Consider the following 13,483-nt stretch of genomic DNA (forward strand, 5'->3'; position numbering starts at 1 on the left):
TACAGCTCTTTGAACAAGTCAGACTTATGTGAAGTTACACATGTGAATCAAAACAGTGAAATTGAACCGTTGGTTTTACCCACAAAGTAGTTTTGGTCTGTGTGTGCAGGAAAGAGTTAATTTTTTTTCTACTTAACGAAATTTTAAGGCTGGATTGATTTGTCACCTTTTGGCATATTTTAAATGTTGCAGTTTTTGTGTGCACGGATATAGGTGAAGACTCAAAATAATTTTAACCATTAAGAACCTGTATTTTGTTATCGAATGGAAATCATTATAAATATTAGTAAGTGGTGTTCATTCTGCATTTCAAAACCTGTATTTTCACCTAAAAAGGAGAAAACCTGTAAGCTGCATTTTCCAGTATTTCAAAGATATGTACCAGTGAAATCATGTTTAAGAATATAAAGACGGAGAGATATTTCTCATTGAGTTCCTGTAAATATTGTGAATTGGATGCTTAGCATTTCTTCACTCCTATTGATTTATACATTAAATCCCTAAAATGCCCCGTATTTCCCGAGCGTTAAAAGAGGTACAATGCTGAGAAAGTTCGAATCGTATATTTATGAGGTAAATGCTTCTAGCCGCTGTTGCCAAAAACATCTAGTCCAGCAGGTGTCACTGTGGATTCACGAACAGCTGTTGGAGTGTTAAAATTGACACTTTTTTCAGTTTTAAGGGTTGTTACGTTTGAGTGGGAAAATGCCCGTTATCTTATGATTTCTCAGAGGAACCTAATTGTTTTGCTCTTTTGAAACCCCCCGACAGAAGCATAGGAGAAAAATCATCTCCCTTGCCAGCTGTAGTAAGTGCAGATATGATTTTCTTCAGTTAGACTTACTCATTTGGGACTAGGACTGTGCCTGATATGTGATGTTGATATTCACCCTAACGCTCAGCCTGATGCTGGGAACGTTGTAATCTCTCAATTCATTCATTCAGTCGTATTTACTGAATGCTTATTGTGTGCAGAGCACTGTACTAAGCGCTTGGAATGGACAATTCGGCAACAGAGGCAATCCTTGCCCGACAGTGGGCTCACAGTCTAAAAGGGGGAGGCAGCAAAACAAAACAGACAGCCATCAATACCATCAAAAGAGATAAATAGAATCATAGATATATACACATTAATAAAATAGAGTAATAATATGTACAAATACACACAAGTGCTGTGGGGCTGGGAAGGGGGGTAGAGCAGAAGGAAGGAGTAGGGGCAATGGGAAGGGGAGGAGGGGCAGAGGGAAAGGGCAGAGGAATACGCCAAAAATGTATTGCCTTTTGGGGAGCAAAATCTGTCTAAAATGCTCAGGATACTTCAGTGCATTAAAAAAAAGTGAGAGGGCATTCAATTCTAGGTATATATTCTTTATATTAAAGTACGTAGTCCATTTTCCACTCCTCTATAGCATGTGCTGTATCCTCTCTATTACTTCAAGTGCCAGGAAATTGGATCATAATGTTGTTTTTCTAGTTTGGTATAAAGCCAAAGGCTTGTTGACAATTTTGGTTCATGCCCCAAATTATCATTGTAGTTGAAGATGACTACTACATGATTGTACCCTTTTAAATGATGGTTGCATTTCATACTAGAAAGAAATACTAATTATGCATGTGTATGTATATGTATTTGTTCTTTTTTAAAACAGACAGCCGAGAAGTCGGGCCACATGGAAAGATCAAAGAATGTAAGGCAAAGGCAAAATGACTTCAAGGTAAGTTAAGCACATGGGCTTTTTAATAATAATAATAATAATAATGGTATTTATTAAGCGCTTACTATGTGCCAAGCACTGTTCTAAGCACTGGATGTTTCTTAAATTAGGGTAGGAAAAATAGAAAAATTCACCCATATTATTTTATAAATAAACCCTATGACAAGGAAGCAGATTTTCAAGTTATTGTGTAGTAGACTTGTCCTGGATTGTTTAAGTAGTTGGTAATTAGTAAAAAAAAAAAAAAATTCAAATTTTTTTTTTAAGTATATTTCCACTGATTTCCATCTGTCTTTAGAAAATGATTCAGGAGGTGATGTACTCCCTGGTGAAACTAATCCGTGGAGCTCTGCTTCCGTTCACTCTCAGAGAAGGAGAACTGCGACAGTTTGGGGGATGGGAGATGAAGTCTGAACTCTCTGGCCAGTGGCTAACACATGTCATTCATACTGTAAGGTAAATAAGGACACTTTGTTCCCCAAAACGATAAAAAAGTAGAAAAGGTACTGCCATCTGAATAAATGTGTAATCTTTACTAGTCCTAGGAACAAAATTTAATTGGCAAAACCCAATCTGCTTGAAGCTAAATAACAAACTGTTCTGTAGTATTTCCAATAACAGCAGCTTTCCATTTCCTTTGTGAGAACTTTGTAGCAGTAACCACAATCTGTAGCCAAATACATTCAGGTAAGGCATAAATGTGTTTTCCTTTTTTAAAGGCTTACTTCTGAATCTTTGACTGCCCTTGAAATTCCAAATGATTTGTTACAAACTATCCAGGATCTTATTTTGGATCTACGAGTCCGTTGTGTAATGATCACCTTACAACATACAGCTGAAGGTAAAATGAGAAAAATTGGAAACAGTACTGGTGACTGAATCTGATTGTATGTATTGTGAATAAAGTATATGCTAGTTTCTACCATATTTCTGCTAGGTAGACTCAGTTGTGCCATAAACATGTGTTTTCACAATTTAGATGGAATGCAGTAAATGCAATACCTTTGTTATAGGAGAAATGAGAGTATTTGGCCCAGAGTAAATCTCAGGACTTTTGTTCCCTCCGTCTTCTATCACTTCTCCTTGCCTCCTTTTCCTCCCTTCTCCCTCCCCCATTTATCTTTTTTCCTCTTTCCTTTCTCTCTCCTCCTCATTCTCCTTGTCTCCATCCTTTCCTTGCTTTTCCTCCATCTCCTTCCTCTTCTGTCTTTCACCCCCTTTTCTCCTCCCTCTTCCTCCCCCACCCCCTTTTTTACCTATCTCCTCTAAAGTCCCTCCCCAGATATACAGCCCTATAGATGCCCTCCACTCGACGTTCATTCCTGCACTCAAAATGAAAAGTGGGCAGTCCAGGTCTTCGGTCCACCGCCAGCCAAATGCCTGGATACTTTTATGTGTCTCAATTTCCCCCTCTGTAAAGAAGTGGGAACATTGTTACTAGACCATCTCCACCTCACAGAATTCTACTGAAGTCCAGTTAGCTGCCAATTTTGAATTCCTGAATTTTAGGTTTAGCAGATATGGGACGGTCCACCTGTGGGAGCTACCTGGAAGAAGGGAAGTAATGCAGAGTTCTGGAAATTATCAGGAAGGCCCACCCAGATTGACAGAATTTAGGCACTGTTGATTATCATGTATCTACCCCCGTGCCTAGTACCAAGCTTGATGTAAACAAGTTCTTAATGAATGTGGCAGTAAACTCCTCTAGCTGAGGAAGAATACCACTGCAGGCTGCAGGACCAGAGATGCATAATAACAATAACGATGATAACTGTGGTATTTGTTAAGCACTTACTATGTGCCAAGCACTGTACCAAGCACTGGGGTAGATTGACCATAATTGGGTCCCACATGTTGCTCACAGTCTAAGTAGGAGGTGGGGATACTATTGAATCCCCATTTTGCAGATGAGGTAACTGAGGCACAAAGAAAGAAGTAAAGTGACTTGCCCAGGATCACACAGCAGGTAAGTGGCGGAGCTGGGATTATAACCCCGGTCCTTTGACTCCCAGGCCCGGGCATGAAAGTGAAAAGGCAGCATCAGTAATCACAGAGGCCTAGATGCAATGGACCAGCCTTATTCTGAATCTGGATAGAGATGTGAAAGAACTCTCAGAAGGTGTAATTATACTGTTTAGCTGAGAGTTCTCCAGAGTGGGAAGAATACTGGGCAACTGTCCTCTTCCACCATTCTGTACCGAATATGCTAATCCAAGCCCCACCGAATAAAGGAGAAATGTTCTAATACCTGATACCACATTTTACTTGCAAACCAAGTCATCCCAGCAAAACCACAACTTGACAATTTATCTTAATCTTGATAAAATTCAGTCGGTTAAAATGGAAATTAATTCTCTGGTTGTTTTTCGTACAGATATAAAGAGATTAGCCGAAAAAGAAGACTGGATTATTGATAATGAAGGACTGACCTCTCTGGTGGGTTAAAGTACTATTTTTAAATATTTGTCATCTTTGCAGTTAATATTTAAATTTCCACAGGGCAAAAGTGCTACCAAACAGAAATGTCAAAACATATCAGCAAATAAAACATAAAACAGCATAATGGGCAAGTATATATATTTGCTGAAGGGTATACACAAGTGCTCCATTAGATTATACCCTTTCAGGATAGGGACTGTGTCTTTTCCTCTATTGTGCTTTCTCAAGTGTTTAAAACACTGCTATGCATACATTCAGTGCTCAGAAAATATTCTTAATTGCTGAAGGGATCCAGGAATTATTGGTGCAGTGGGCACTCTTTGGAGTTAATCTGGAAAGATTTTAATGAGGAAGTGAGTTTTTAATAGGGTATTGGGGAAGTGGGATATTATTCGATGATTTGTGTGGAGAATGCCTTGTAGGTAGAAAGAATTGGATAAAGAATTGGAATAACTTGGTTGCAGGAGAGTCACATACATTAGGTAATAAGCCTGTTTGCTTGAAAGAAGCAAGGGAGTCTGAGTTGGGGGGGAGCGAGATGAGGGGAGCTGGGTAAATGAATTGAGGTCCTTAACTCCTATTTTAATCCAGAATTTAAATTAGATTCAAGTGACAATTGCAAGTGAGTATAGGTATCTGCCAAGGGGAGTGACATGATTAAAGCAATTTCTATAAGAGTATAATTCTTGGCGCTGTTGATTAAATGGATTGGGACTATAGAAGGCTTACAAGTAAGCTCTTGCAATAATCCAGGTCATGGCACCATTCCACTCATAAAACAAAGAATAATCAACCCAGCTTTCATCTAGAGGGTACTAAGAAACAATTGCCTTTTGCCCCCTTTCTGCTGCCAACATATTACTGCTTCAGACAGAGAATCACTCTCTGAGCAACAGCAGTCATGACCGTCTCCCTCCCTGCCTTGGCTCTCCCTTTCTCTGTCCCTCAGTGTATCTAGTTGTCAATTTTTTTTTTTAGTATTTGTCCTCCCGTTAGGGAGTAAGCCCCTGGTGGGCAAAGAATGCGTCATTTTGTTATTCCCGTACTTCCCAAGTGCTTCGTTCAGTGAATGGGCACTCAGTAAATGCAACTACTGCCGCAGCTCCTATTATGACTAAAGGTAAAGGAGCCATCTTTTTCCACTTGTCAAAAATGCCATAATATATCTAAAAAATACCATATCATACCATAATAATGAGCGCTTACTATGTGCCAAGCACTCTTCTAAGCACTGGGGTAGATACAAGGTAATCAGGTTGTCCCACGTGCGGTTTACGGTCTTAGTCCCCATTTTACAGATGAGGTAACTGAGACACAGAGAAGTTAAGTGACTTGCCCAGAGTCACACAGCTGATGAGTGGCGGAGCTGGGATTAGAACCCACGGCCTCTGACTCCCAAGCCCGTGCTCTTGCCACTAAGCCCCGCTGCTTAGGGACCAGTGATGTCATCGACACCACCGGTAACATTTATTGAGTGCCTCTTGCGTGCAGTATACTGTTCCAGACACTTGGGAGAGAACAAAATAGACATGATCCCTGCTGTCGAGACTCCGAGTCTGTTGGGGACATGCCTACTTAAGTAAATCAAGGATAGGGAATGCCATAGAATACATGTGATATTATATAAAAGTGGTATGGGGGCTGTGATTAACTTAAGTGGTGGTGGTGCAGAAGGGCTCTGAAGATGGGAGATGCTGTGGCCTGTTTGAGTTGAAGGGGAGGGAGTTTCAGGCATTAGGGAGAGTATGAGCAAGAGGTCAATGGTGGCAGAGACAAGAATGAGACACAGTTGAGTAAGTTAGGTGAAGAAGAAGAAAGATTGGGAGGTGGGGTGTGATGGAAGAGAAAAGTGACTAATTAAGAGGGAGAAAACTACTTGAGCGCTTTGAAGTCGGTGGTCAAGAGATTCTGCTTGATGTGGAGAAGAACGGGTGACCTTCGAAGATTTCTGAGAAATGGTGAGACGTGATGTTTTAGAAAAATCATCTGGGCATCAGTATAAAGTATGGACTGGAGATTTGGGTCACAGGAGGCAGGCAGATCAACCAGAAGGAAGATGCAAGAGTCAAGCCAGGATACGACAAGTGCCTGGACCAATGTTATGGCCATTCAGAAGCAGTGGGAGGGAAAGATTGTGGAGCTGGGAAGCAACATGGCCTAGTGAAAAGAACATGGGCCTGGGAAACAGAGGACATGGGGTTCTAATCTTGGCCTTTCCGCCTGCCTGCCTCATGACCTTAGGCATGTTACTTAACTTCTCTGGGCCTAAATTTCCTAATCTGTAGAATGGGGATTAAATACCTGTTCCCATCCTACTTAGAGTGTGAGTCCCATGTGGGACAGGGACTGTGTTTGAACTGCATATCTACCCTAGCGCATACTAGAGAAGCAGCGTGGCTCAGTGGAAAGAGCACGGGCTTTGGAGTCAGGGCTCATGAGTTCGAATCCCAGCTCTGCCACTTGTCAGCTGTGTGACTGTGGGCAAGTCACTTAACTTCTCTGTGCCTCAGTTCCCTCATCTGTAAAATGGGGGTTAAGACTGTGAGCCCCACATGGGACAGCCTGATTCCCCTATGTCTACCCCAGCGCTTAGAACAGTGCTCGGCACATAGTAAGCGCTTAACAAATACCAACATTATTATTATTACAGTGCTTGGCACATAGTAAACACTTAAATACTATTATCATTATTATTATATGTTGTGGAGGAAGAACTAATGAGATTGGACGCCAGAGTGAATATGGGGATTGAAAGAAAGGGAGGAGTCAAGGACATTACCCAGGTTGTGGATTTGAGAGTTGTGGAGGATGGTCCCACTGTTGACTGTAATGGTAAAATGAAGTTGAGCTGATTCGTGTAGGGGCCAGTGCTGAATTGTACTTTCCAAGCGCTTAATATCGTGCTCTACACACAGTAAGCACTCAATAAATATGATTGAATGAATGAAGAGAGAAGATGAGTTCATTTTTAGCAATATTGAGCTTGAAATTTCAGGGTCCACTTAAAGGTGTGCTGGTGGCAGGAGGAAATGGGAGATTTTCTGAGGAGGAGAAAGGTCGGGGCTAACCAGGTAGATTTGAGAGTCATCTTCTTGGCTCCTACTTAATCTGTGTAGCCCCGCTTCCCCACCCTTGGTTCTTGTGCCATGAAAGCAAGCTTCAGTGCAGCAGGCCATACCCCAGTCAGGTTCTGGTATGGACGAACCAAAAACCTCTCGGTAATGATTTGAAAAGACCAAGTCAGCCTTGTCGAAGATTACTCCTCCATTCTCTTTGGTGGCTTTCCCAAAGCAGCTATCAGGACTCTTCCTGCCATCTCAACCAAAGGCAAGAACCAAATTCATTAATTCAGTCGTATTTATTGAGCGCTTAATGTGTGCAGAGCACTGTACTATGTGCTCGGAACGTACATTTCGGCAACAGAGAGGCAATTCCTGCCACAACGGGTTCACAGACTAGAAGGAGTTCAGGGTGGTGTGATGGGACCTCACATAGCTTGACCATCCCACCTTATTCAAGACGCCCGTTCACATCACTTTTAGTCATGATAAGATACCTGAGGGGAGTGGAGATGTGGCTGTACTGAGAGTGTCACTACCAGGAACACAGACCTGCTCCCAAGCCCACAGAAAGTACTATATTCTGGTCATAATATATAGGATGATCTGCTCTGTGATATCACATTCCTGTTACTGGACAGAGGGCAGCGTACACACACCATCCCTTCATTTCTTCTCCGTCCTGCCCTCTAAGATACATTAATGATTAAGACTGTGAGCCCCACGTGGGACAACCTGTTTCCCCCTGTGTCTACCCCAGCGCTTAGAACAGTGCTTGGCACATAGTAAGCGCTTAACAAATACCAACATTATTATTAATCTATGAATCAATCAATCATATTGAGCTCGGGCTGTGTGCAGAGCACTGTATTAAGTGCTTGGGAGTGTACAGTGTAACCGCTTTGGTATACTCTCCCTGGTGTTCTCCTTCATAAGTGACCTCTTGATATTTTTTTAAGTATTCATAGGTTGTGACACAAGATCCGTGTGTAATTCCCACCTGTGTTTGCTTTCCCAGTGCTTTGTATAGTGCTCTGCACATGTAAGCATTTAATACTGCCAGATGGTATAGAGTTTGGCTCTTGGCAAAACACAGCTTCTTCCTTTAAGGTTTTAACATTATAAAAAAAATTGAAAATACCAAGCTAAGGAGGTATCTTGCTTCAATGTAGCCCCAGTATCTATGCAGCTGTAAAATCATTGATTTCTTCTTAATCTGCCTTTGTTACTACAATGCAGGAAGATTACTGGACTGATTAAGGTAGACAAATCCATTTGAAAATGTTTTCCTAGTCAGTGAAATGACTACCCCAGAAATATAGTTGCAGTTAATAAAGTAAGTATCTTATCTGCTAGAGTGAGAAATTTCAACCAGAGCGCAACTAGTTCAGTAGTCATTTTGGCTCACACAAACAATAAACAACCTGAAACTAAATTCAGAGAAAGTAGGTGTTTTTGGGAAAGAAACAGTAATGACTAATGACCAAAACATTAGAGTCCTGTTTAAAAGAGCGACTGAAGGTATTAGATTTACATGAAGATGGCTGTCATATATAAAGTGTTAATTCCTAATACTTTTGCAGAAGGTTCATGAATGGGTCCTGTGGTCGAAAATAATACCTGTGATGGTAGTTTTGAAGGAAATTAAGTGATAGAACTTGATGTAAAATACTTATATTTTTCATGGATGAAAGATGGCTTTTCATCCGTATCCACAATCAATTTATTACTCACCTACTTTTCACTTATATAGTGCATCTCCTCACAGCATGTGACATTAGATTTTATACTTGGGATGTATTTTTTCTCCATAAATCTTTATAGGCAAGGTAGAAAACAAATGAAATCATTGAAACATTCCTAGTGTATTTGATTTTTATTTGGAAACTTTTACTACCTTTTATTTCCTAGTTACTAGTTGGGAATAAATGCTAATCTCTCTGGTTAAGTTTAGAAATGAATGGAAATCTTAACCCAGTATGACTGTTCTTTCAGGCTTAGACAACAACTGAAGTTTATCTTCAATTTGAACTTAGTTTGCAACATTCTGAAACAGCTCATTTTAGAGCATCCGGTTTTCTTTGCATCTGCAAAGTAGCTTCCATCTTTCCTCAACTCATATTAAATTTCTGAGAATTCATTTTTCATTAGAACTGGAATAGTTAGTGCTAACTCCTTGTTGTCAGTTAAATTGGCTGATTGATGGACTCAGTATGGATAATATTAATTAAAATATCTTCATAGAGTAAACAAAGGACTCAGGACTCAAATTCCAGTTTTTCTAAAAATACTAATCTCCCCTTTTATTTTCCCTTTAATGTGCTGGACTGTTAAAAAAAGAACAACTTCTCTATCTCTAGGCAGTTCTTCAGCTCCATTCAAGAAATTGAATTTTACATCTTCCTCTAGAATAAGATTCTTCATTTAGAGTAATAGTGTTGTTTTAATTGTCTTGCAAATTCAGTCAATCAATCCTGCTTTAATTCTGCCTTCTCCTCTGCCCTGTAAAATGATTTTTCCATTCTTATTGACACCATTGCCCTTGCCAGTTGTTCCAGGCGTTAAAATCGCTGATCAAATCCTTTGTCCCCCATCTCTTGCCCCTAATGACCTGGCCACCTACTTTATGGAGAAAATTGAAGCTATCATGCATGATCTCCCTAAAACTTCCCTGTTCTTCTCCAGTCCCTCCCTCCTCCTGCATCTTTTTTAACTCTATCTTCCAACAATATCTCAAGAGGAGATCTGATGTCTCTCAAAATACACCCGCCCCCCCCCCCCCCCCACACACACACACCTGCTCATCTGATTGCATCCCTTTATCAAAGTATTTGCTCCCTCTTTCCTTCCATCTTCAACTGTTCACTCTCTGATGGCTACTTCCCCACTGCTTTCTAGTGTCCTCACATATCCCCTATTCTGAAAAAAGCCCTCCTTTGACCCCACGACTCCCTCCAGTTATCATCCTAACTCCCTCCTACCATTCCTCTCCAAATTCCTTGAGTGAAGTCATCTGTGCTCGCTGTCTCAACTTCCTCTCCTCCAATTCTCTCCTTGACCCCCTCCAATCTGGCATTCATCTCCTTCGCTCCACAGCAGCTGCCAAAGATCACAAATGATCTCCTTCTTGCCAAATTCTCTACTCGATCTTAATCTTCCTCAACCTCTCCGCTACCTTCAACACTATCCACCACTCCCTTCTCCTGGAAACATTATCCAACCTTGGCATCACTGACTGTCCTGTACTGGTTCTCCTCCTATCTCTCTGGCCATTCATTCTCAATCTCTTTTGTGGGCTCCTCAGTTTCCCACCCTGTAACTGTGGGAATCCCTCAAAGTTCGGTTCTGGGTCTTCTTCTATTCTCCATCTACATCCAATCCCTTGAAGACCTCATTTGCTCCCATGGCTTCAACTACTACCCCTGTGTGGATGATTCCCAAATATACACCTCTAGCCCTGATCTCTCTCCCTCTCTGCAGTCTTGCATTTCCTCCTGCCTTCAAGACATCTCTACTTGGATGCCCACCCTGTGTCACCTCAAACTTGTCCAAAGCAGAACTCTTAATCTTCCCACCTAAATTCTGTCCTCTCCGTGATTTTTCCATCACTGTAGACACCACCAGCCTTCCTGTCTCACAAACCAGTAACCTTTGAGTAATCTGTGACTCATCTATCTCATTCAACCCACATATTCAGACTAAATCCTGTCAGTTCAACCTTCACAACATTGCCAAAGTCCACCCTTTCCTCTTCATCCAAACTGCTGCACTGTTAATCCAAGTATTTTATCCTACCCCACTGTAGTTACTTTATCAACTTCCTTGCTGACTACCTTGCCTCTTGTCTCTTTCCACTCCAGTCCATATGTCACTTAGCTGCCTGGATCACTCTTCTAGAAAAGCATTCACTCCATGCTTTCCTACTCAAGAATCTCCAGTGGTTGCCCATTCACCTCCACATCAAAAAGAAACTCCTTACCATCGGCTTTAAAGCACTCAATCACCTGGCCTCCATCCTACCTCTTCTCGCTGCTCTCCTACTACAACCCAGCCCACACACTTTTCTCCAATAATGCCAACCTCCTCCCTGCACCTCAGTCTTGTCTCTCTCACCGCCAACACTCTCCCTCTTCATATCCGACAAGCATTTACTTCGCCCACCTTCAGAGCCTTATTGAAGGCACATCGCCTCCAAGAGGCCTTCCCTGAGCCCTTTTACCCTTTTTTCCCCACTCCCTTCTTTGCTGCCCTGATTTGCTTCCTTTTTTCACTGCCAACCCCACAGGACCTATGTACATATCTGTAATTTATATATATATATTAATGTCTGTCTTCCCCCTCTAGACGGTAAGCTCATTGTGGGCAGAGAATGTGTCCAAATAATACTCTCCCAAGCACTTAGTGCTCTGCACACACTAAGCACTCAAAAAATATGATTGACTGACACTCAGTACAGTATTCTGCACAGTAAGCACTCAGCAAATATGATTCATTAATTAAATACTTTGTTCATATTATATTACCGTAATAAGGTATAAATGAGAAGTGAGGTGAAAAAAGTTCATTTTAATAGTAATAATGGTATTTGTTAAGCTCTTACTGTGTGCCAAGCACTTTTCTAAGTACTAGGGTAGATACAGGGTAATGAGATTGTCCTTTGTGGGGCTCAGTCTTAATCCCCGTTTTACAGATAAGGTAACTGAGGCATAGAGAAGTTGTGACTTGCCCAAGGTCACACAGCAGACAAGTGGCAGAGGGAGGATTAGAACCTACGCCCTCTGACTCCCAAGCCACTAGGCCATGCTGTTTACTATCCTTTGTTGAAGAAATTAGAAATATAAGCTGTCAGTATTGAGTATCTCTTCATTAATCAGCACATCAATCAACAGGCTTTATTGACTACTTATAGTGTGCAGATGCAGGACACTACACTGAGAGCTTGGGAGAGTATAGTAAAGTAGAGCCAGCCCTGTCCTCAGGGAGCTTACAGTCTGGCCAGGAGATAATAAATTAAATGAGTTCAATACACATAACTCTAATGTATAGTACAATCCCACGTGTTACCGTGTTCTGTACATAGAATATGCTCACGTACCACCAATTGATGATATTTAAAATAATTAATATAGTTCAATTATATAGATAAGCTTTTTAAAATTAATTTTACCTGACCATTATAAATCTAAAGTCCATTTTAAAAATTTCGCAGTCTGTGGTCTTCATATGTTGCTGTGAAATGGCAATTCTCCATATCCTTTCTCTGAAAGGTGTGATCCTCTTATTGTCCAAATTGTTTAAGTATTAGCATTGTTGCAGGCATTACTTACAATGACATCTGGTGGTTTCAAACCACGATGGAGCCAGTACAAAAAAAAAATGGCTCACCTAAATCATACTATTTTATGTTCTATGAACTTTCGTTTCTTTACCTGAGAAAGTGAATTTGATTAAACCTTATATTTAAAAGAGGGGGCTTTCGAAATGGTATATTCTCAGGACTTCTCAATTTTTTTTTTTTGTATTTTTTAACCATACACCATGTGTCAGGCACTGTACTAAGAGCTGGAGTATATGCAAGCTAGTCAGGTTGGTTACAGTCTGTGTCCCATGTGGGGCTCACAAGTCTTAATCCCCATTTTACAGCTGAGGTAACTGATAAACAGAGAAGTTAAGTGGCCTGCCTAAGGTCACACAGCAGACAAACAGTGGGGCCAGAATTGGAACCCAGGTCCTCTGGCTCCAGACTCTGTCCTTATCCAGTAGGCCAGCACTGCTCAATTGCTTTTTGCTGAAGTTTGATTTTTGTTAGTTTTGTTTTTAGAGGTTTGCTTCATTCCAGGGATTCCTCTTTTTATTTTATAAGATCATTTTAAAGGAGAATTCTTGAACAACATTTATTCAAATACAGTTGCATTTGGGTAAACTAAATGTAGCATTGTGAATTAATGAAGTTTCAAAGTAATGAAATGTGGAGTTTTAAGGACAATGACTTTTAAAAAATAAATTATTTTCTCTACCTTTTCCCTAGTCAAAAATACCCAATGATAAATGTGTTGGTTATCATCCCTTTGATTAAAATTTTAACAATTTCATTTGTTGTACTTTTCAGCCATCTCAATTTGAACAGTGCATTGTGCATTCCTTGCAGTCAATCAAGGGAGTTGTAGAGTGCAAATCTGGAGAGACCAATGTAAGTTTCTTCTTTCATTTTACCTTCTCTTCCCTTTTTTAGATGCGTATATATTCCCAAGGAATACTTTTGAGTTATAG

General features: G+C 40.7%; 1 protein-coding gene across 3 annotated transcripts in view; it reads left to right on the forward strand.

The window, feature by feature from the left end:
• Positions 1-13,483, forward strand: part of EXOC2 (exocyst complex component 2) — a 163,452-nt gene that overhangs the window by 86,234 nt on the left and 63,735 nt on the right. For all 3 annotated transcript variants that reach the window (XM_001507743.6, XM_007669078.4, XM_029053831.2), the window contains exons 14-18: positions 1,650-1,715; positions 2,014-2,171; positions 2,435-2,556; positions 4,090-4,151; positions 13,323-13,403. In XM_001507743.6, coding sequence (XP_001507793.1) covers positions 1,650-1,715; positions 2,014-2,171; positions 2,435-2,556; positions 4,090-4,151; positions 13,323-13,403 — 489 coding nt within the window. The remainder of the gene's footprint in view (positions 1-1,649; positions 1,716-2,013; positions 2,172-2,434; positions 2,557-4,089; positions 4,152-13,322; positions 13,404-13,483) is intronic.

This window comes from Ornithorhynchus anatinus, chromosome X3, assembly GCF_004115215.2.
Source record: "Ornithorhynchus anatinus isolate Pmale09 chromosome X3, mOrnAna1.pri.v4, whole genome shotgun sequence".
Taxonomy (NCBI): Eukaryota; Metazoa; Chordata; class Mammalia; order Monotremata; family Ornithorhynchidae; genus Ornithorhynchus; species Ornithorhynchus anatinus.